At 35.5% G+C, this 23,030-nt stretch overlaps 1 protein-coding gene across 4 annotated transcripts in view; it reads right to left on the bottom strand.

Moving 5' to 3' along the window:
• uso1 (USO1 vesicle transport factor) overlaps positions 1–23,030 on the bottom strand; it is a 46,482-nt gene that overhangs the window by 5,293 nt on the left and 18,159 nt on the right. For 2 of the 4 annotated variants that reach the window (XM_008113076.3, XM_008113077.3), the window contains 15 exons: positions 21,358–21,413; positions 18,535–18,655; positions 17,808–17,986; positions 17,506–17,646; positions 16,011–16,099; positions 15,366–15,520; positions 14,466–14,677; positions 12,194–12,214; positions 8,814–8,924; positions 7,900–8,018; positions 7,014–7,195; positions 5,508–5,629; positions 2,930–3,068; positions 2,053–2,216; positions 1,346–1,438 (listed from right to left, as the gene is read on the bottom strand). In XM_008113076.3, coding sequence (XP_008111283.1) covers positions 1,346–1,438; positions 2,053–2,216; positions 2,930–3,068; positions 5,508–5,629; positions 7,014–7,195; positions 7,900–8,018; positions 8,814–8,924; positions 12,194–12,214; positions 14,466–14,677; positions 15,366–15,520; positions 16,011–16,099; positions 17,506–17,646; positions 17,808–17,986; positions 18,535–18,655; positions 21,358–21,413 — 1,904 coding nt within the window. The remainder of the gene's footprint in view (positions 1–1,345; positions 1,439–2,052; positions 2,217–2,929; positions 3,069–5,507; positions 5,630–7,013; positions 7,196–7,899; positions 8,019–8,813; positions 8,925–12,193; positions 12,215–14,465; positions 14,678–15,365; positions 15,521–16,010; positions 16,100–17,505; positions 17,647–17,807; positions 17,987–18,534; positions 18,656–21,357; positions 21,414–23,030) is intronic. The other 2 variants (XM_008113078.3, XM_008113079.3) reach the window with 1 other exon arrangement.

Here is a 23,030-nt window from a genome sequence, read left to right as displayed (position 1 = left end):
AAACTTCTAGTCAGGTATACATATTTAGCTTGTTTTTAACATAGCAATGTCAACCTTGAACTTGGGACAGCACTGTCTATCTATTATTATTATTATTATTATTATTATTATTATTATTATTATTATTATTATTGTTATTATATTATTATTATTATTATTATTAGCTATAATTTTTATTTTTATTTGTATTCTGCATTTTCTGTTTTTTTATTTGTATTCTGCATTTTCTGTTTTAAAAAAAAGGTTTACAGTAAAACCAATTCAATACAATTTAAAACCTAAAATATACAAACATTAAAATAGAATCATGTATGAATAGTATTAAAAATAAACAGTTTAAACCTTTAAAAGCGAAAAATATGAAATGCTTCACGAATGTGCGTGTCATGACTTTGCACTGGATGGCCAAAAATAACGCTTTTGGCCACTTTATGCTATATCAGCTCTGCCTACAGATCTAGTCACAGTAATAACTTAATTTTACACAACTTGAATTTCTGCAATGTGGGTAACTCTGAAAATTTCACTTAGTTGAGGACATGGAAGCAGGAATCGAAGGATGAGATCCCATAACTCCTTCCATTTCCAGCATTCAGACATAATTTCCTTCTCTTATAGAGGGAGGTATAAATAACCTTGCTGGAATTCCACAATTTGCAGCTATAAAAAACTATTAGGATGTTTTGAGGCTTGCCAAAGGCATATAAGTTAGTCTGTTATACCTTCCTATACATCCTATCTGGGTAGGATGGGGTAACAGAAACAAATGAAATGTGCTACGAAATGCCTGATGTTAACAGGGCATGGGATCTGAATAGACTGTATTAGAGTGAGTCCATTAAACATGGCTCAGGGTGGAAGCCTTCCATCAGAAGGGACAAATTAAGGGGGAAAAGTTTAAGAGGTCCTATTTTTCAAGCATGCAATTTAATTCAGAATGACCTCTGCTGATGATCACATAAATCCTTCCACAGATACATCTTGACTATGGCTTCTTAAACCTTTTCCAAGCATGACCCCTTTCCACCTGATAAATTTTTCTACAACCCTCTCTGGCCTAACATACAAAATAGGTATGAAAACTAAACATTCACCGATGATAAATCAGCATTTGCAAGTCCTTGCTAAATAGACTGGTTCCCCTTTTTATGAAGTACAGTTAAAGCATTTTCTGCTGACTCCACTGTAAACACAGATTGGTGTCAATGTCCAAATTAATGCTCAGAAACATTTTACTTTTTCCAAACTTTTCGTGACCCCAAGAATGAACTAAGGGGACCCCGTTTTGGGTTAGGACCCACGGTTTAGCAAAAAGTGCTCTAGAAAACAAACAAGAATTTCTGACCTTATATAGTTCATTGTCAGCATCAGGGCCACCACTTGGTTTATTGGTTTGGGAAGACTGTTCTGTTGTTCCTCCTTCTATTGATGGGAGCTTCTGCAAATATCAGATATTAACAAACACACAGTTCTTTGATGATTGTAAACAATTTTAGCAAAGAGTTTCTGTCCTGAGAACCTTAATTTTCTTGTTAAAGACGCAACAACAGGTATTGTCAGTGATCAGAAATTGTCAAAGTGATCTAAAAGAACATTATCATTTTGCCTATAAATAGCAGATCCAAAATAAATTCACATAATTTACGCTGAAATAAGATTTCAAACTGGATTTTTTAAAACAGTGTCGTGCTAATGGAGTTGCTTCAAACACCATGGGTATTTATAGTATTTGCAACACATTTTAAGCAAAACTGAACAATTTCATATTTTAAATTAAGAATTATGGTTAGCTTTCCTGTGATGCTTCATTCTCCCATCTTTTAAAAACATATATTTTAAAAAGAATTAATATTAATACAGCACTCAATTTAGATCTTGTTTGTTTTGGATTTTTTTCATCAATTAACACTGTAGGATCCAACACATCAATTATTTTTGCATTAAGTCAATGTTTCTGAATGTGATATAATGTGCTACATATAAGAAAAGAATGGCTCAGAATTTCAGATCAGGTATTAACAGCCAACATTTTCTAAGGCTTTGTTTACTCACTAAGGTTTCAATCAAAGAGTCCTTTTCTTTTAACTGTTCCTGTAATAGTTCAAGCTTGCGTTTCCATTCTTCAATCTCATCGCGCAATTTGCTGATATCTTCTGGCTGAACACCATTCATTTGAGCCACATCACTGTGAGAAGTATGGTGCTGGTTTTCTTTTCCTGTAAATTCAATTTGGAAATGTCTTACTGGCAGTGTTCGGGATACAAGACATCAAGATAAGCATGACTCAAAATTCATTTTAAATGTATATTTCCTCTGGGATATTACAAGACATGTGTATACCAGCAACTATTTCTTCCAAAGAGATGTACTATTTTTGGAAGATAATTCTAACGTCATTTTATACCAGGTCTCTGATATAAATTTATATCCACAACATTTTCCCCATCAGTTATTTCTAGGAATGAAGGGCAAATTCTTATATTCCAAAAACAATGGCAAGAGTCTGTAACCTACTCTTCCCACTAATCTCCATGACACTCATCAAGCTCTTCCTGAATCTAATGCCTGGTTCTATTCTGTTACTTAGGAGGCTTCTATAGAATCCCAAATTAACACCCTTCTATCTCTATTCTCTCAGCCTTTGATACTCCAGGCTTTTATCTACCTCTTTTAAATAACTGCTCTATTTCCATCAACTTCGGCCCTCTTTCTTGTTCTTTGATCCTTTGAGCCAATATCCTTTAAGAATATTACCCAGAATCACTAATAACAATAGAATCCCTACACTACAACCACCCGATTCCAACTTGATGAAGCAGTAGGAATGACTCCAAATGCCTATAAAGGAGCAGACTAATACTGACTATTCATATGGTTCCAAAGCAGTATAATTTGCAAAGATTATACAAGACATTACTCGCAGTTGTACCTAGCTGTACTTTAAGAAGGTTATATTGGTCCTTGTGTTGCTGAATCTGTGATACTTGTTGTGTGATTGTTGTCTGAAATTGTTCATTTTGCATTTTCAAAGATTCTACTTGCTTCTTCAGTTCTTCAAGTTCCTGGTCCTTCAAAAATAAAATTTAAGAAGAAAATTAACTTAAAGCAAACTTAATACTAAATGCTCAATATGGAACTACGCACTACATCACATTATATTTAATTTTCTTACAACAAAGATCCCACAACAGAAAATATGCAGAGATAGCTGCCTGCACCACTGCCAGGTTATCTACACATTAGAACACACTACACAGCCTCTGAGGATGCCTGCCGTAGGTGTGGGCGAAACGTCAGGAGAGAATACTTCTGGAACATGGCCACACAGCCCAAAAGACATACAACAAGCCCATTATAACACTGCTTGGAAGTTCAATGTAGTGAAGAATTAATGATTCCATTGATACCCTGTCTTACTATCCACATAACACACTACATTCCAGTTCCACTAAAATGTGCAATTAGATTTTTACATACAACTTTGTTATGACCCACAGCAAGCACAAATCAGTTTTCACAGAGACTACTATTTTTTAACAGGCATCAACTCTCCAAAACTTCTATGGTTTAGTGGCTTTGTTCAAAATGGTTCTAGGCTGTTCCCTGGTGCGCTTCATTCTTTTGTGACTACAGTAAAATGTCTTTAAGATACCTATAATAGCAAATCCTCACTGACTCATTCGGAAATTTCTGCATCACGACATGAATTATATCCATTAGGATTACTCTGTTAGTAGGGATGGGAAATCTGTGTGCCTCCAGATACTGTTGTACTCTAGTTCCCATTTCTTTTATCACTCACTGGGCTAAACTAGGGTTATGCAAGGCCACATGTTGTCCCAGCCTTGCTCTGCATGGTGAAAATTGGATATGAAACACTTCACTCACTGCCCCATTGGCACTACAGTATCGAAGTAGCTAACTGAAACAAGAAAGTAACTTAAGATGTGTAGTACAGCACCATGAGGTAGCAGTTTTCACCCAATTGACAGTTCCTTATTAGAGTTTGGCACACGTTGCAAACCCCAGGTGACACAACTAAAGATGGGAAGGCCTGGAAAAAACCCCAGAAAAATGGGAGGTGGAGGTTTCCTGTCCCCCCGATGGTTTCCCCCAATTTTTCTGGCTTTTTTCCAGGGCTTCTCATCTCTAGACACAACTGTTAAGAGCTTCGATCATAGTTCCCAAATCCTCCAAAGGACTTGAGAAGCCAATGGAAGCAGGTGGATGGGAGATGCATTATGGAGTTGAAAGGGATTTCATTTTTGCAATTTTGGACAGAAAGTGTGGCATTTGGACATTTGCTAGTATGGTTAATGTTCTGTCTGCAAAGTGTTAGACAAAGCATTTCAAGATCAAGGCGTACATGAATCAAGGCGTACGCGAAGGTGTTAGTGGACAAATTTAACTATATATGCATTTTAAATTTTATAATTCATGGTTTAATAGAGTTTAATTAGAGTTTTAATCAATGTGGTACTGTTTTATTGTTTATGTATTCTGTTACTGTTTTATTAAATGTATTTTGGGCAATATAATTGCTGACTGTTGTAAGCCGCGGGGTAAAAGTGATGTAAATAAGATGTGATTGAAGACCTGAGGTTGCAGGGCCCATTCCACCAATTGGATGAACACTAAGACAGCCAGTCAACCATGATACTGGCTCTCCATTAGGCACTCCACCCTGATGTAGACTATGTGAGCTTCCATTCAAAATATCGCATGTTTCCCAGTAGGAAGAGCTAAGGATGGGTTGCCTTCAGCCAACTGCTACATAAACTGGCTGATATGCTGTTTCATTGTATTAGAATGTGATCATTATATACCATTTACAAAAATCCCATAGTATCAACTCAATGGCTTACTGCACTGAGAAATGTTTGCTGGTTCTCTAAGTCAACGGTTCCCAAAATGTCTTCCGCAGAACTCTAGGGCTCCACAAAAGCATTGTGGGGGTTCTGCGAAAAATCTGAAAAATCAAATTTAAAACAGACTTTAAAATAAAACTACATGGGAAGGAAGAATTTTGTGGTTCACAATGCTTAGTAAAAATCAGGAAAGATTTAGGGTTCTGTGGGAAAAAATGGTTTCTGAAGGGTTCCATGACCAAAAAAGTTTGGGAACTGCTACTCTAAGGGCCCTTCCAGACAAGCTCCATATCCCAGGATCTGATCCAAGGTTTTCTGCTTATCCCAGATTATTTGGCACTGCGGACTCATACAATCCAGTTGAAAGCAGAAAACCTGGGATCAGATCCTGGGATATAGGGCCTATCTGGAAGGGCCTTAAGTCACCAGTCCCACCAAATGAAGAAAATGTTTGCGCAGTGAGGAAGGGTTAAACCTCTTTATATGCAACAGTTAATCCAGATCACTCCCTTCCAAAGTCTGCTTACTATTTACAGAAGTGCATGCTCTAATTACAGTGCGATTGATGTCATGTCTAGATTTGCTCTTGAGACAAGCAATGACTTTTGAAAATGGCTACTACTTCAAAAAGATATTTACCTGTACTCGTATGACATTTTTATAGTGTGTCACTATGTTGTCATGCTGTTCTAAACTTTTCTTTACTTCTTCTTCCTTCTTATCTTCTTCACTAGATTTATAAACAGCCTTTGTTATAACCCCTGTAAAAGAATTGCCCATTTTGTTAGACTGCATAAATCAAATTGGGTATCTTTTTGATGCCATTACTAATTCAGAAGTATCAGGCAGATGTTTCATGAATTCTATCTTGATTATTGCCACCCAAGAAACAAGAAATTGCTGCTATTAGCATGAAAAAAACAATGCTTTCTCCCTAGATATCTAGGTTTGACTACTTCAGCAAGCATTAAGGAAGCAATCACCCAAATATTTCTAGTAATAATATTTCTTAAGATATTCCAATGCATTTATTATTATGTTGAAGAAAAATATCAATTACTTGTTGCCCCTTATATTTCAGGAAAGAAGCTTGCAGTAGGTAATTTTTAAGGCATGCTGCTATTTCTTTCTTCCTAGCAACTTCTCTTAAATCTATAGTAAATGTAAAGGTTTCCCCCTGACATTAAGACTAGTTGTTGGTGCTCATCTCAATTTCTAAGCCAAAGAGCCAGAGTTATCCGTAGACGTCTCCAAGGTCATGTGGCCGGCATGACTGCATGGAGCACTGTTACCTTCCCACCAGAGCGGTACCTATTGATCTACTCACATTTGCATGTTTTCGAACGGCTAAGCTGGCAGAAGCTGGGGGTAATAGTGGGAGCTCACCCCACTCCCCAGATTCGAACCGCTGACCTTTGAATCAGCAAGTTCAGCAGCTCAGCGGTTTAATCCACTGTGCCACTGGAGGCTTAAATCTATATCACTGGAATAACCTTCCACTTAATATTCAAATATTCTTTGTTTTTTGTTTTTTTAATTTCAAGCATCTATACAAAACATACCTGTTCATTTTGTCTTATTAAAATTCACTTTCATTCTCTTTATCTTTCCTTCCTCCAAAACATGTCATTTTATTACTTATAGAACGTATGCCTGTACACAGGTCCTGCTTTATTTTATTTTAAAATACAGTTTATCAATCAATTTCAATCTTTTCTACAGTTATGATGCTTAGTTTTGTGTGACAAAATGAATTCGCTACATTACTTTAAGTATATATTTGGTCAGAAGAGAAACAGAAACACATTCATAGAACTAGAAATTGGCACAATTATGTCTCTTCATGCTGTGACCCACCTGAACCCTCAACCTCCCACTTTTAACTGCACAGAATTGCTTCTTCAAATTGTAAGTAACAAATCAGTCTAATAAGAGATCACCTAATACATCTATAGTAGCTTCTGTATTAGAACAATCTGTTCTAGGTTCATAGCAAGTCTTAACACTGAAGTACATTCAGGAAAAACTTTTAAATTGATGCTGATGTTCACTTAACTTGTACATAAGTTATACACTTAACTTGAAATTCATTAAGAAGATATAATATTTCTAATACAAAAGCAGAAATATTATAATATATCTTACCTTCCAACTCTTTCACTAATTTAGTAAATTCATGATCAAACATCATATGGTCTGGACTAGAAAAGGTTGGTTGAGGTTTCTGAGCCGCTCGGGAATAGAATTCATGTTTGCTAATAAATCCCAATTTCTCAATAAAATTTTCTTTGCCAATCCTCTTTTCTATCAGTTGCTTTAATTTCTCCCTAAAGGGGAAAACATAACACTTAAGCAACAGACCACAGTGTGAAATCTATAGATTCGGTTTAACTAATATATCTAATTGAATGGACAGAAAGAAAAACATCTGATAACAAAGATAATGATCGAGAGAATGGAGAAGTAAAATGTTAATAGCATGTAATAGCAAAGGCAATACAGAGAATAAAGCATAATGGAGATGTCTTCAGATTCTGTAGCAAAAACATTATTTTCCCCCTACCATTGATGAAGCCATCTAATATAATGTTTTTAGCTCCTTTTGACTGGCCTGATATATCACCAACGTATATCTTAAATTTTTCAGTGACAACAGCAAATGAAATGGATCAAGTTAAGTCAGGCCTTTGAAAATAATGAGGAAAAGGGAAAACCTGTAGTTGAAAAAACACGACTGATTGTGTGGGGTTTTCACTTCAGTTCTGAGACTCAACATAAAGCCATGTAATTCTAGAAGAGAAACTATGGCCTGTAATTCCAATGCATTTCATGATGGTTTCAACCATTTAATTTCATCAAATGCTTCAGTATCAGCCCTCCCCCCTCCCACTTAGCTTTAATGTGAAGTCCATCTGTTTTTTATTCATTGCCTTTGAAGGTATATTAAATGAGACTAAACAGGTCTGAATATGAATAAAATGCCCATCTCAAGAGGATCCTTTCGCATTACACTATTTCCCAATATACTCACTTTTTGTAATTCTCAAGAGAGTTGTCATTGTAATAAATGGAAATTCCTAGTAAAAGAGCACACAGTCCTTGGACTAACTGCTCCTCTTCTCCAAGGTTTTCGGCTATTTGTCCTGTTAGCTAAAGCCTTTGTTAAGGCTATTTGGATACTTTATGGAGAGAATGAGCCTTGTTCATTTAAAAAAACAATTTATTCTATTTTTAACAAATAATTTGTATTAATTTAACTAAGTAACCATAAATCTAATATTCAAACATTTACTGATTATATGCCCAAAGCCTGGCCAGCAAAATGTAAAACAATCGATATGTATATTTTAAATATACATGAAAAACACATTTAAGGCTTTGAGGGAAGGCAGGTGTGCTCATCTGCACAGTGTGGGATATGAAAGTCAAAAAGAAAGCAAAATCAAGCTTTCTTTTTATTTAAAACATTTTCAAGTCATGGATGGTGGAATCCATGGGTATGGAGTGCTGACTGAATGTCCTGAATAATTTTAGGAACAGAAAGTTTTATTGAACTGTTTCATGAAAAACTGTTTTTCTAGAAAGTTACAACACTACTATCAAACCAAGAAGAGCACAATTAGAAATCTATTGGTTTAACACACCTACATTTGTGAAGCTTTCCTTAAATAGTGCCACATATATACTCATTAATGGGAGAGAAATATGATTTTATGGATGGGATATTTTCATAGTACATATTATTACTGGTGCAATGGAAACAAATATGTTAAGTGTGGGCAATACATACATTTATTCAGGTACCTCTGTAAATTACATTGCCACTAAAGGAAATGGCAATGTAATTATACTATTTGATCCACAAAATGAGGGCTCTCTTTTTTGGTTTACATACATAAATTGTGGTCTTACTTATCATTGGGAGCACTGCATTTGAAAGGATACAAAAGGAATATTGGCTGAATTGTGGAGAAAGTGTGTTACAGCAATAGGGCAGTTGCTTAGCCAAGTACAAAGCAGCATTAATAATCCAACTCTTGTCTGCACTTTGCTTCCCTAGAGAGAGAGAGAAAACAAGGAAGGAAACAAAACATCACTTGTATTACAAAATCTTATAATTCCTTCACACATTTGCTACTTTGAAATATTTCCCAATCTTCCAAAAAAGTAAAATGCCAAATTATGGTAGAAGACAACCAAGACAACCAACAACACAAGTTTTTCAGTGAATAAAATAACTACATACCAAAAAAGGCAACATCATTTGAAAGCCAAACCAACTCTTGCTAATCACACAGTTAAAATAAGCATGCCCAGCCTATGTTTCAAAAATGTAATCCTAGGGGTAAGGATCCACAGAGCATGAAAGTTTGACTTTTCCCTCTCCAACTACAACCCGGATGAAAATCACTCCTAACTCATAGCACAGCCAAAAGCGTTGCTATTATATTTTTCTGTCATTATTTGTACTAGAGATTTTGGTTTGTATCACAGCTAGGGAGAGGGTTTAGCAGTCAGCCTTGCAATATTTTTCAAAAACTCTATATTAGTTTGCTAATAATCTGAAGAGGAAACAAAGAGTACAGAAGGGATAAGGAGGAAAATAGAAAGCAGTATCTAAATGTCTAAAAATTGTCTTTTGTTTCATATTTCATCTGTTTTCACCACTGAGGGCATAAATGTGCAAAGCTAGACAAAAGAAGACACACATAAAGAGGCCAGAGAACTATTTCCTTGCTAGGACTGTCCATGTTTTAGTTCACTCTGAATATTTATTTTTAATTTTCCACTGACACACAAATTTACTTTGTGGTTAAATGTATCAAGAAAGCATATTACTAATATGTCATGAATTATTATACATTTTTTCTTTTTCAATAACAAAATATAGTTAAGTGTCATCAGGATCAGTAATATCTCACCACATGCATAAAGAACACTTGCAAGAATGGTTAACAGAATCTGAAACCCACATTTTTTTTGGACGCAAGTCATTGTGTGCTATTAACATAACAGTATAGTTTTAACAGCATGTCTCACAGAACTTGCAACCATAGCACAAACCACTCAAGCACAACTAACACAATTTCAAAACTTCTTGTAAGACAAAGAAAATTATAAAAATCATGTTAGTCCTGTTTTTCTGTCATTGATATATCCACAGAGATGCCAAGCCCTCTTCATTGGTATCAGGAATGATACCAATGATCCAGGCTGATTTCTGAAGCTTCCCAGCTTAAACATCCCAGGCAAGAGATAGGTATTCATAGACTGAGCCCAGGATTTGAACAACTGTAGATTCAGCAGTACTAGAAGATACAACCTTGAGATCTTTACACCAGTATAAGTTGTGCAGGATCCCTTAATACAGGCCTTTAAACAGGCAATGTTTGAAAACATCTGATCATGTGTTTAAAAGGCTTTGTCTATATGCCACCTTTAACGTAAGATTTAAGAATGACTAACTGAACCATCTCTTGCCTACAGAAAGAGAAGCCCAAAATAAGCACAAAACATATTAAGACCTGATGCTGGGTAGACTGAAGTGAGTGAGTAATTGATAATGCTACAAGTTATTTGTTGATTTTAAGATTGGGCTAAGAGAGTTTATATAGAAAAAACCTCAAGTACAGTTCATCATTACATCACTATTACAGCCCTGCAAACTAAATTTGAAGTACAGATCACCATGACATCACTATTACAGCCCCAAAATCTCTTCTAACATCAAATCCAACATTCAACTAAATGCTTCATGGACCACCGACCTGCATGCTTATTAGGTGCTCTTTGTATTCCAAATAAATTTAATAATCTTCTTCCATTCTTAGTGCTGATGTGATTTTTTAATTTCTTAACCATGGTTAAATACAAAAAGGTACCATTCCAGATCATGAGCTTCCTCCTGAGCTATTAGTAATGTTCTACTTACAGCAAGTTGAATTATAATCTAGGGTCCCTTCTACACTGCCATATGATTCAGATTATCAAAGCAGATCATCTGGATTTTATATGATAGTGTAGAAGGGGTCTATGTACCTTTATAACCATAGTTACTACTTGTATACTACAGCAACTAAAGTATTAAGCTTACTTCTAACCTTGGCTTTAAACCCTGTCATAAAGTTAGAATCTATCTTAAACATAGTTAGCATTCAACTATACATTGCATTCTATCTCAATTGAATACTGATTAGTTTGATCAAGTAATAATTAGTTTCAAACTATGGTTCAAACTGTGTTTTAAAGCTTCATCTTTCAAATCAAGAGCAGATGCAATGTTAACCATACACAGTTCTGAAAACTGAAAGAATTAAAAAGAAAAAAGTTATGGGAAGGAGAAAGCCGAAGAGATTTGTGTATATAAAACTCAGTACCACTCTTGACATCTTAACCATGGATAACAGACTAAGAAACGTCTTGCCTGCATTAAGAAATACGAGATACTTAATACCATCAAATTATTGTGAAGCTTTTTCTTCCAATACCATAAAGTCTTCAAGCAAGAAAACCCAATACTCATTTCATTTTGCATGCATGTGCAACACTTTAAACATTCACTAACAAATTAATTCATTCCATATATGTATTTGTACATGACTGCTTAAAACAACCTAGTTTTGTGCTTAGGCTCATTTTATTGGGGGGCAGCACCCTGCTGTCTTGATGCAAAGAAATGAATATTGTTATCTGTTGCACATTTATCCAAAGGTTGACCTTAGTGAACTTAATGAAATGTATTTCCTAGCTGACATGTATAGTGTGGCACTGAACCTGAATATGATTGGCTTCAATAGAATTTGCACTGAAAGCTTAATGTATTATAAGCCACACCAATCTTAAGATTCAAAGTGTACCCATGATCTAGCATGTATGCTTCTTGGCACAATCAACATAAAATATTGATTATGCATAATTTAATACAAACATCTGAAGGGAAAAAAACTGGATATACCACTGCATTTCTCTCCCAATTACTTAACGTCTTTAAGCTTATATTAAACTTCACCCAAATGTGATATTAAATCCACACAGAGAAAAGAAAAAGTCCACCACATTCAGTGCCCAGCGGCTGTGCAAGGTCTTTCCGAGTGGAAAGAAAAAAAGGACCCATAACAACCAAGTTACCCATACCACCACTTCCAAGAACACCAGAGGAAACAAGATAGGTTGTTATTAGGAATAAAAATGAATAGCAGGCACAGAACAGTTAAATAGAAAAAACCTCAAAGCAGTTATTTCATAAAACACACAGCAAAAGTTAAAAAAGCAGAAAGACCCTGCTGGGACCAAAAACAAAATGCTTCAGGTGCACCAATACATACCCGTCTGTCGATCTTATCACCCTGTAAATCATACACCAAAAATGATAAGGGAATATTGCAGGTTTATTATATAATTGTACAATGAAGGGCTTAGTTTTTTAAAATAAAAAAACTGTTGAAATGGCACCTTGAGAATATTTACACTTAAGAGTGGAAATGTTATGTAAGTACTGGTTATTCTGTGGAATATGATCTTTATGCAGAGCAAACTGTAGCATGAGATATAAAACATGTGGCATCAAAGAATTTATCTATTTTACAAAACTTTTTAGTTCATAGGCATACACAACATTGTGTCTAGATGCCTACTCTTTTAAATTGTTCCCCGAATAGAAACCTGGCTTGTAAACAACAGTATGCTTACAGTCTCTGGCTACACAATCCCATAGGAAACTAGGTGGAATTTTGACAATTACTGTATGTATTAAGATATAAGTCTAGAAATTTCAGTTAAAACAAAATCAGCCAAAAGCCTTCAGTCACCTTATCCACAGGTCAATATGTGTAGTGTATCTTATCTCTTATCAAAAAAGTATCCAAACTTTTCTATTAAAAGAGAGGTAAAAGATGACAATTTTTCTAAATCTAAAATCTGAAAACAGAATGACTCAACGTATCCACAAGTCATTACAATTCACAACTTTGGCTCCCAAACCTGCCCTAGACGTACATATGAGGTTGTCTTATACACAAGTACATGCAGAATGTAAGACATATGCAACTGAAGCTTACTGCCCTTCATACAATGACAATAATTACACTAAAGTTTGTACATCTCTGAAATCTGACAGAACACTTAAAATCAATTTGAAGGTCACGAAGGAACACAGGTATCTTCTGTAAGAAGCTGCACGAAGGCAACAGAAAAAAGACAAGCATGATTGATCTTCATCTGCTTAATAACAGTCAAGTTAATGTAGGATTTCTATTTGTCACTCTCTTTCTAGAGGACAGATTGCTGGCAAACAAGTCAAATGTTTTTCCTGCATATTACTTCATGGTTTCATACTGGTTTCTACTTCCAATTCTGTTAGATGTGCGTATAAGCTTGACTACTTATGCATTTTAGTACCTTCTAATACATTGTTTTCATTTGTACCATTCATCAATAATACTATGTAACAACAACATTTGAAAAAAAATTGTTCCTGGTTTTAAAGTGTTACTTCCTGTTTAATTGTGTGGTTTTTACTTTGAAAGTAGTTGCTATACCCCAGAAACTTTGTTTTTATGGCTGCCACAAGCTATGCTAAATAGGTTGAGACTCTATGACATATTCATTGAAAAACTATAGTAAAATGGGTTGCAGGATGTCCCACAAAAACAAAGTTTTTTCCAGTTTAATAATCTTTTTCCATGTTTTTTATGACAGAACCAATTAGGAAATGACATTTATAGTCAGGAACAAAAATCGTGTTATATTGTGTAATCAATAAAATACTGATTTTACTCATCCTAAACCTGAATTATAAGAGGCAGTGTAGTGTACTGGTTTGAGCATTTGAATGCTGGATTACAAATTGGGTAACCAAATCCCTGCTCAGCCTGGATGTGACCCTGGGCAAGTCACACTCTCTCAGTCTCAAAGGAAGGCAAAGGTTCCCTCCCCCCCGAACAAATTTTCCAAAAACACCCTATGAGAGGTTTGCCTTAGGGTAGCCATAAGTTAGAAACTACTCAAAGGCACACAACAACCAAATATGAGGTATGCCACATGTACTAGTTGGAATTCAACATAATTCATTTTGTCGGAAAGGAGATAATATACACTAGAGAAACAGCATTTAATTCTATTTCAATTTCTACAAAAAATGACATGTTACATCACTTAGAAATAACTTTCTAACAACTAATGAGAAAAACATACATTGATATAAAAGTACAGTAGAGTCTCACTTATCCAACACTCGCTTATCCAACATTCTGGATTATCCAACGCATTTTTGTAGTCAATGTTTTCAATACATCATGATATTTTGGTGCTAAATTCATAAATACAGTAATTACTACATAGCATTACTGTGTATTGAACTACTTTTTCTGTCAAATTTGTTGTATAACATGATGTTTTGGTGCTTAATTTGTAAAATCATAACCTAATTTGATGTTGAATAGGCTTTTCCTTAATGCCTCCTTATTATCCAACATATTCGCTTATCCAACATTCTGCCGGCCTGTTTATGTTGGATAAGCGAGACTCTACTGTACTATTATTTCTTTAGCTTAACAAGACACCCTTTTATGCGAGAACGGAAAGATGTGAATGTCATACCTGAGAAAGAATGTTGGTGCATTGCTGGAGTAAGGACACTGGAGGGTTACCAATACTTGTTGCAAGCTGGACTCTTAGCAGCTGTTCTTTCAAAGTGGCATTTTCTTGCAAAGCGTGAGCCAATGCCACAGCTGCACACCAATTTGAGAGAGAGTCTGTAGAAAAGAGTCCTCCACACAGTAACTGGCCAGCTGAGACGGAATTTCCTGTTGCTATAACACCAGACACACAATTTAATGACATCAAAATGTGACCAAAAATCCTACCTCAAACAAATGTACACATAGTGCTAAAAATGCCATCTGTTACTTTCAGACATGCCACACATTTGGAAATGCTGTTTTTCTGAAACTATGCATGCTGGTGAAAGATATTTTTAAAGAGCACCCTAAAATCTGGACCATTTAAATCAGGGCTAAAGTCCAAAATGTTTGGGCCTCCAACATCCAGAAGCCCTAGCCAGCTTGTCCAATGGCCAGGAATTCTGGGAGCTAAACTACAATACACCTGGAGGACCACAAGTTTGACACCACTGGTTTAAATACAAAGACAATAGACCATCTTTCCAGAAATTCCGATATGGCCTTGAGCTGTTGATTTCTCCCACAGCAATTGTACTGCTCAGAGATTCAACCCTCCTTCCCAACTCCATCTAATTTTTATGGTCTTGAAAATCAAAGGCTTCAATTTGTTCTATATAACTGACTCAAACAGATCAATAAAGTCTTCCAAGAAACAGATGCCTATTTAAACCCAAATGAATCCAATGAGGTATAATATTAGTGTCCACAGATCACAAAGTTTCAGGAAAATGTCAAGTATTTATTTAAATTTAAATGTTTATGTAAAATTACGTTAAAATTTAAACATTTATTTAAATGTTTACGTAAAATTCTATACCGTCAATAGTTGAAGGCAGAAGTGTTGACACGATTTCTCCTTGTCCCTTTTGGTTCTTATACAAAAAACACTGAAAACAGTAAAGGACGGCACAACGCAGCACAAACGGTTGCCGTTCATTTACCATTGACATAAGCAGTACCACAATTGCAGGCCTGTCAAGTTGGAAAGAAGGCAATCTATTATTTTTTTCAAAGCGGTATATATGCATGCATGTATACTAATTTTGTTCCAAGAAGTGAAATGTTTAATACCGAAAATAAAATATATTCCCGACCCTGTGTTCCTCTAGAAACGCTATGAACCATTGCTTCCCTACACTGAACTGTATTAAATTAACTGATATCATTATTTCTTTATAGGAGCACAGCTAAAAATATTAGTAATAATCAAAAGTTGAACCACCATTAGTGAATGAAAAAAATGTTAATTGTTTCTAGTAACTGTTGCTAGTTGGCAATAGACTATTTGATCTGAGATCCTCGTACTCTTAACTACAAAGTTTATTTCTTCTGGAAAAGTGCCATACAATATTTCTGAGGGGGTCATTGAAGTTTCTATCAGGGAAATTTCACGTGTGAATATCTTGCTATTTCACTTATTAATGTTTACAGTAAAAGACATCAAGATTTTTCCTTACCGTACCTTGGTGGGTTTGAAGGTGCATTTACTGAAGCAAAATAGTCTTGGTTTATCTGACATCCTCGAATGACCTCTGACACAGTGTTAATAGTCTAAAAGGTAAAATCACACAGATACACAAAAGGTGAAGCATCAGAAATATGAAAAATATTGGAAATTGTATATGGAAAATATTGGAAGAGATATGGATGAATAACACTATGTAACATGATTTTTTGTTCCTGTTCTATCATGAAAACATGGAAAAATGTATTAAACTGCAAAAAATGTCTTTGTGGGACATCCTGTAACACATTTTGCTCTAGTTTTCCATAGAATCTTAACCAATTCAACATAGTTTGTGGCAGCCACAAAAATGAAGTTTCTGGAGAACAACAAGTACTTTCCAAGTAAGTACTGTACAATTAAACAAGAAATAACACTTTCAAACCAGGAACATAATTTTTTTCTAATGTTGTTACATAGTGTATAGAAACTCTGGAAGAAATTAAAATAAATTACAGATTTTATTATATGCAATAAAAGAAATAGGAACATTAAATATATAATAAAAAGATATTATATTGAGGAAAATTGTTGAAATACAGTAAAAAAACACAGTAAGGAAAAAAAATGAAGAGTTACTGAAATGGAAAATAAAAAGTGATGTTGTAAGAATTGAATTTTAGTAAAAATGTTTACATTGTTTGTATTAATATCACTTGTGGGAAGGCATTAATTTTAACTACAGTATATTTATTTATATTTAACAGAAGTTAAAGCAATTATAATATAATTATATAACATTTTGATGTCTTAGGGGAGGGGGAGAGAAGTCAACTGTTTTTAACGTCTTTCATATATTTTTTTAGTTGTATTTTTGAAGGTGAGGTTACAGGGATGGGAGAAGTTGTGGGGAGTGGGCTTTAAATGTATCTTTTTGAAACAATAATAAAATATTTTAAGGAAATATGAATAGGCTATACACAGTCTAATCCTACCTAAAGTAAAGGATTTAACTTAGTTCCAACAAAACAGGCCACATTAATTTTGATAGGGTTCTTTTGGCATGTGATTTAGCTTAGTAGTACAATAAATTTAAGGTTTATATATTCTTTCAGAGAATATACCAAAGTAGTCAAAAGCAAATAGCTATGCAAAATGTTTTTTAAAAAAGAGAATTATTTGCCAATACACAAGATAAGAAAAAAATATTGATTCAAAGTTACACTCTCCAGTACCAGTCGCGTGGTTGTTTATCTGCCGATGATACATGTATATGAGTTCGATCAAACCTATTCACCATTTTTGATGCATTGTATGTATGGCACTCACACTCACTACTGCATGCTACTACTGAACCTGGAGTCAAAAGCAAAGCTGTTCAGTGGCATCACTTCAAACACTGATCTTCAAGTCAGGAATTTAATGAAATCTTTCCTATGCCCCATTACTCTCTCACTCTCACTCTCACTCACTCTCTCTATATATAACTTTATCTTTCTCTGTGCTCTGTTACCTCAGTAAGAATGTCAGCAGGAACCCCAGTGGCCATCAGGATTGTACAAAGCTGTTGAAGCAACCCACAATGAAACATGGCTTTCTGACAACTGCTGGTAGCACCAGGGGGATTTGTGGGAGACACCAACACTCGAACCAGCTGGAACAGGGAAAAGACCATCATATACGAGTGTCAAAATGCTAATGGAAACACTTTTTAATATCTGACTTAAAATAAAAATCTAGTGAATTCAAATTAAATTCAAAGGTGTATATACTGGTGCTAACCAGCTCTGTCTGCATTCTAACAAAAGCAGTTACCTGTAGCATGAGATGCAGATTGGTTACTTTCTGTGCTGACCACCCGGCATTGTCATCGCTAACTTCAAACCATGGCTTCATACGTTGAATATAAGACCCTTCCTTAAAGAAATTCTGATTTGAATTGTTGTTCTTTAACAAATTTTGTAGTAAAAGAAGACAGTCTTCCACAACTATGCCTGCAAAGAAAGAAAGGTTGATGGACACTTGTTTCAGCAGTCAATATTATATAATCACTCCAAGACAGAGTATCCTAATAACATAACACACAGGTAATTGTTGTTGTTTTTTTAAAGAATGAGAAAGCTCTGAGAGTAATGTAGAGTAAGATGTTTCTGCCATGACAAAATAACTGATATAACACAAATAACTGTCTAAGGTCAGAAAGCTATTGTTTAGAAATAATGCAAGCTAAACACTAACATACACAGATCCGATGCAGCCTATTTATTTCAAATGTTCTTGCATTCTAGTGGTTTCATAAACACTGCAGCACAGACCTAATGATGCAAACTGCTCACTTTATTAAAGCAGTGTTGGCATCTCTTCCTTCATCTTCTGGAGGTTAAACTACACTCAAGATTCCCCCCCCCCCCCCCCCATTCTGAAACTGCTATAAACTTATGTTGGGATTTTGACTTAATTTAGATCTGAAACTAGAAAGGGTTATGTCTGCCGCACAATATTTCATGAGTACTGTAAGAAAATAAAGCTTGCAAGGGCATACCTCCATCACTGTTTCCCTCCTCTGTTATGATATCCAACAACCTCTCAAAGGCATTTTCAAAAGCAACTATTTTCTGGATGGCTGCATTACTTCTTGTTAACTGTTGAAGTAACAACACACCCTGTGGGAGAAAAGGCAGACAAAACTGACCAACAAACTTTCACCCAACAAAAAAACGATCTTAGTCCATATCTATCTGCATAATATGGTATGTGCATCCTTCTATTTCAGAGACTCACCTCTTTCATCCTTTTATTTCAGAGACTCACCTCCTGAGAATCTCAGGTCTTCATAAATGGAATTATTTCCTGTTGTGTCTATTCTATCTGTGCAAATTTAATATTCTGCTAGATGGCTTCTATTACGGCAAAGATCACATTCAACTCTGGCAAAGCAGAATGTCCCATCAATATAGTTATGCAGTACTTTCCCACCATAGACAAGCTTTAAACTGAGCTAATTCTTTCTTCATTGTATGGCTTTGAGAAGCCAAGGCACAATGGAAGGGATGGTACATGTAATCTTCTGTTTCTCTCCTCCCAAACCGTCTCATTATCATTATTATTTTAAACTTTATACCACTCCTTTTTTCCAAAACAGAGACTCAAGGCAGTTTGCAAACTAAAATAAAATATAATTAAAACTTTTAACAGATCACAAGTTATTCATAACAGTTTAAAATAAATTAAAACATTTAATTAAATCCATAAAAAGCTATTTATAACAAGACAGGGAATTTCAAAATGATGGATCCAATTTCAAAACAATGTATTTCAAAATGGAAACATGTTACAATTATATTAAAAAGTTACAAAGAGTTCAATAAGTTATCAAGTTCTCATGTTTTACTAACAATTCTGAGCAGAAACAAATCTTTTAAAAAAACCCTGTAAATGGAGAATATCTCATTAGCCTTCTGTTGTAGGGTTGCCATTTTGTGAATGACCGAGGCTACAGTTTGTGCACTGAGAAAGGCATCTAGCGGTAATCATTTCAATTTCTATGCCCCACCTTTTCAAGTGGTAAGAGTTTCATTCATGGGTGGTTTGTAGTCGCAGAGACATAGCAATTTCAAACCATGTCCACCTTTTTGAAACATCATGTACCATTAAAACAGTACCTCTTAAAATCACTTTCTTTAGTAACGTACCATTATCAAAATCCTGTCAAGACTAAAAGAATAATTACTTGCCAACAGGACAGCAAGGAAATGGGCCCCTAGGAAGGAAGCTTCAGAGTCTAGGGGCAATAACTGAGAAGACCCTCTCATAATCACAACACACCCATCTATGAAAGAAGTGGGATTAATAATAATAATAATAATAATAATAATAATAATAATAATAATAATAATGTTTATTTATATCCCGCCTCCATCTTCCCCGAAGGGGACTCGGGGCGGCTTACAGCAAAATCAAAATACAAGCAATGATAAAATATGAATCATTAAGAGAATGAAATAATTAAGAGAATGATTTCTCCTGAGGATCTCAGGAGCAGGACCATATGATTCATCTGTTAGATAGCCTGAATCCATGCCATATACGTCCTTACTGGTCATAAAGAGCACTTCCAATTGTGCCCAGAAACAGATCAGCAACCAGGGCAGCTATTGTAGCAAGGCTCCTGTGGTCAGTTCTAGTTAACAATATGTCTGCAGCTCTTTGTATCAACTGAAGTTTCCAAATGCCCTTCAAAGGAATCTTCAAGTAGAGTGCATTATACTTGGGATTTTACTAAGGCATATGTCACCATGGTTAGATAAGACATCATCAAGCAGAGGAGTTGGTGTACTAGTTTCAGGAATATAAAAACATTTTTGATCACTGCAGAAACCTGGGCTCCAAGGCCTTCAATTTGAGGACATATCAATACTAGGTAATAAAAACAGAGAAGGCTGAATATAGCCTCTGCTGGGAGCTGGGAGACTGCATTCTTCTTTGGCGACATCATGGATATACATATGTTTTGGTTGGCTGGGACCATCTACTGTCATTCACCACTACTCCCCAGCTTGTGAAATGAAGAAGATATTAAAGTGCATGAGCAGCAAATGTCAAATTGTTAATGCTACACTGAATGGCTAAATCAATGCCACACGATCCTGCCCTATTATATCAAATATAGTAATATGTTTCATGCATATAGTGTATTTTAAGGGCTTATGTTTTTTTAAGGTTTATTTTACCCTAGGACCTAAACGAACCTTCGATTTAAAAAGAGGAAAATTAAGGTACAGAGAGATTTTTAAGATAGGATGCCCTCCATGTAACCACTTTACATATTCTATTCTCCCCATGCTTTGTCATCCTCTTTTGTCCCCATTTCTATCAAATCAGCAACTGTAGAAAGAGCGTAGAAGTATTTCTCTGGAATTAAATAGGCTACAGGATGCTATAAAGTGCCCCAAATGTTTTGCGGTAGTATAATTGGCTCATATCTTGTCCTGGATTTCTTATCCCGTGATCTTAACCCCAGCGAATGTGGATTCTAATGTCAAATCACTGCTCTAGATGATGACTATTTATAACTTGTTCCTTTCTGTAAACTATTTTGAAACTGTTTAAATGAAAAATGGAATAAAAACCTTACATAATGCATCACTCTGGGGGGTAGATTACAACAATGTATCTTCTGCAAACACACTATCTAATAAAGTTCTGCAGTGGTAGTCGTTAACCCACGTACTTTATGAGACAGATCCAAAGCAATGCCATATAATTTTTCTACAGAGGAGTGAAATGGTATAAGTTTGCACTCTACAAAGCAACTCAATTTTCAATCAAATGATCATAATTAAAAAGTTTCCCTATATATACTTACATCATTCCGTATAACCTCTCTAGAATCTGCTAGTAGGTCCATCAGCCTGGAGACCCCTGAAAAAGAAAACCATGATAGAAGATTTGTTATGCCCACAGATTTATTGCTACGTCAGAATTTTGGTCATCTATCATAATACTATCCTGCTCTAAATGGTATTAGATTTCAACATCTCAAGTAGATTTTTTCCCACCCTGCTAGTAACCTGAAATACCAAGGTTTGAATTTAGGAATTTCTGTATTAAAGGTGTGCAATCTACCACTGAGATGTAATCCCACCTTCTCTTATGGCTTCAAAAATGACTAAGGGCCCACAAATCAAAGTACCGTATATACTTGAGTATAAGCTGACCCGAATATAAGCCGAGGCACCTAATTTTACCACAAAAAACTGGGAAAACATTGACTCTAGTATAAGCCAAGATACCAATAAAATTACATTAATTGAGGCATCAGTAGTTTATATGTTTTTGAATCTTTACATCAAACTGTAATTTAAGATATGGCTGTTCATCTCTGATTAAATCATTATTTTCATCGTCTTCAATGTAAATGTGCTTATGTATCATTTTAATAATAATAGAGTGAAATAATAAGGTAAAGGTTTCCCCTGACTTTATGTCCAGTCGTGACTGACTCTGGGGGTTGGTGCTCATCTCCATTTCTAAGCTGAAAAGCCGGCGTTGTCCATAGACATCTCCAGGTCATGTGGCCGGCATGACTGCATGGAGCACCGTTACCTTCCCGCCAGAGCGGTACCTATTGATCTACTCACATTTGCATGTTTTTGAACTGCTAGGTTGGCAGGAGGTGGGGCTAACAGCGGGCGCTCATTCTGCTCCCGGGATTTGAAATGTAATAATGATAAATGCAGTAAAATAATAAACGTAATAATAGAGTAAAATAATAAAAGTATTAATAATAATAAAAATAGAGTAAAATAAATGTAAAAGTAACAACAATAATAAAGTAAAATAATAAATGTAATAACAATAGAGTTAAAATAATAAATGTAACAATACCAATAATAATAGAGAAAAATAATAAATATACCATATATACTTGAGTATAAGCGACCTGAATATAAGCCCACCAGGACCCGCACCCGAGTATAAGTTGAGGAGGTGTTTTTTCAGTCCTAAAAAAGGGCTGAAAAACTAGGCTTATACTCGAGTATATACAGTGAATAGATTCTGTGGTAACCACATGACCTGGAACACCACAGAATCCATTCATGCTAACGCAGCCCTGTCCCATGTTAAAAAAAAGATGCAGAATGCTTGCCTATTCAGAAGTGCCCATGGCTGTTTGCATGGCCATATCACTTTCCCTGGGCTTGGGAGGTCCACAGTCAGGGAGCAGCCCTTATCTTCCCCCTCTTGTCCTCAGCTTAGTGGCAACCACTAGGCACTGATACTGGCTGGGGCAAAGGAGTGATCACAGAAAGGAGAGCGGAAAGGTGGAAGCAATTTCTGTTGCTCCATCCAGTGTCAGAAGGAGTTTAGCAGCATATAGGACCGGGCTGTGGCGCAGGCTGGAAAGCAAGCCAGCTGCAAGAAATCAACAAATCACTCTGACCAAGAGGTCATGAGTTCAAGGCCAGCCCGGTGCCTGCGTCTTGTCTCTGTCTCTGTTCTGTGTCATGGCATTGAATGTTTGCCTTTATGTGTGCA

Source organism: Anolis carolinensis, chromosome 6 (genome assembly GCF_035594765.1).
Source record: "Anolis carolinensis isolate JA03-04 chromosome 6, rAnoCar3.1.pri, whole genome shotgun sequence".
NCBI lineage: Eukaryota > Metazoa > Chordata > Lepidosauria > Squamata > Dactyloidae > Anolis > Anolis carolinensis.
The sequence above is the reverse complement of the archived record's forward strand: the minus strand, read 5'-3'. Positions and strand labels throughout refer to the sequence as shown.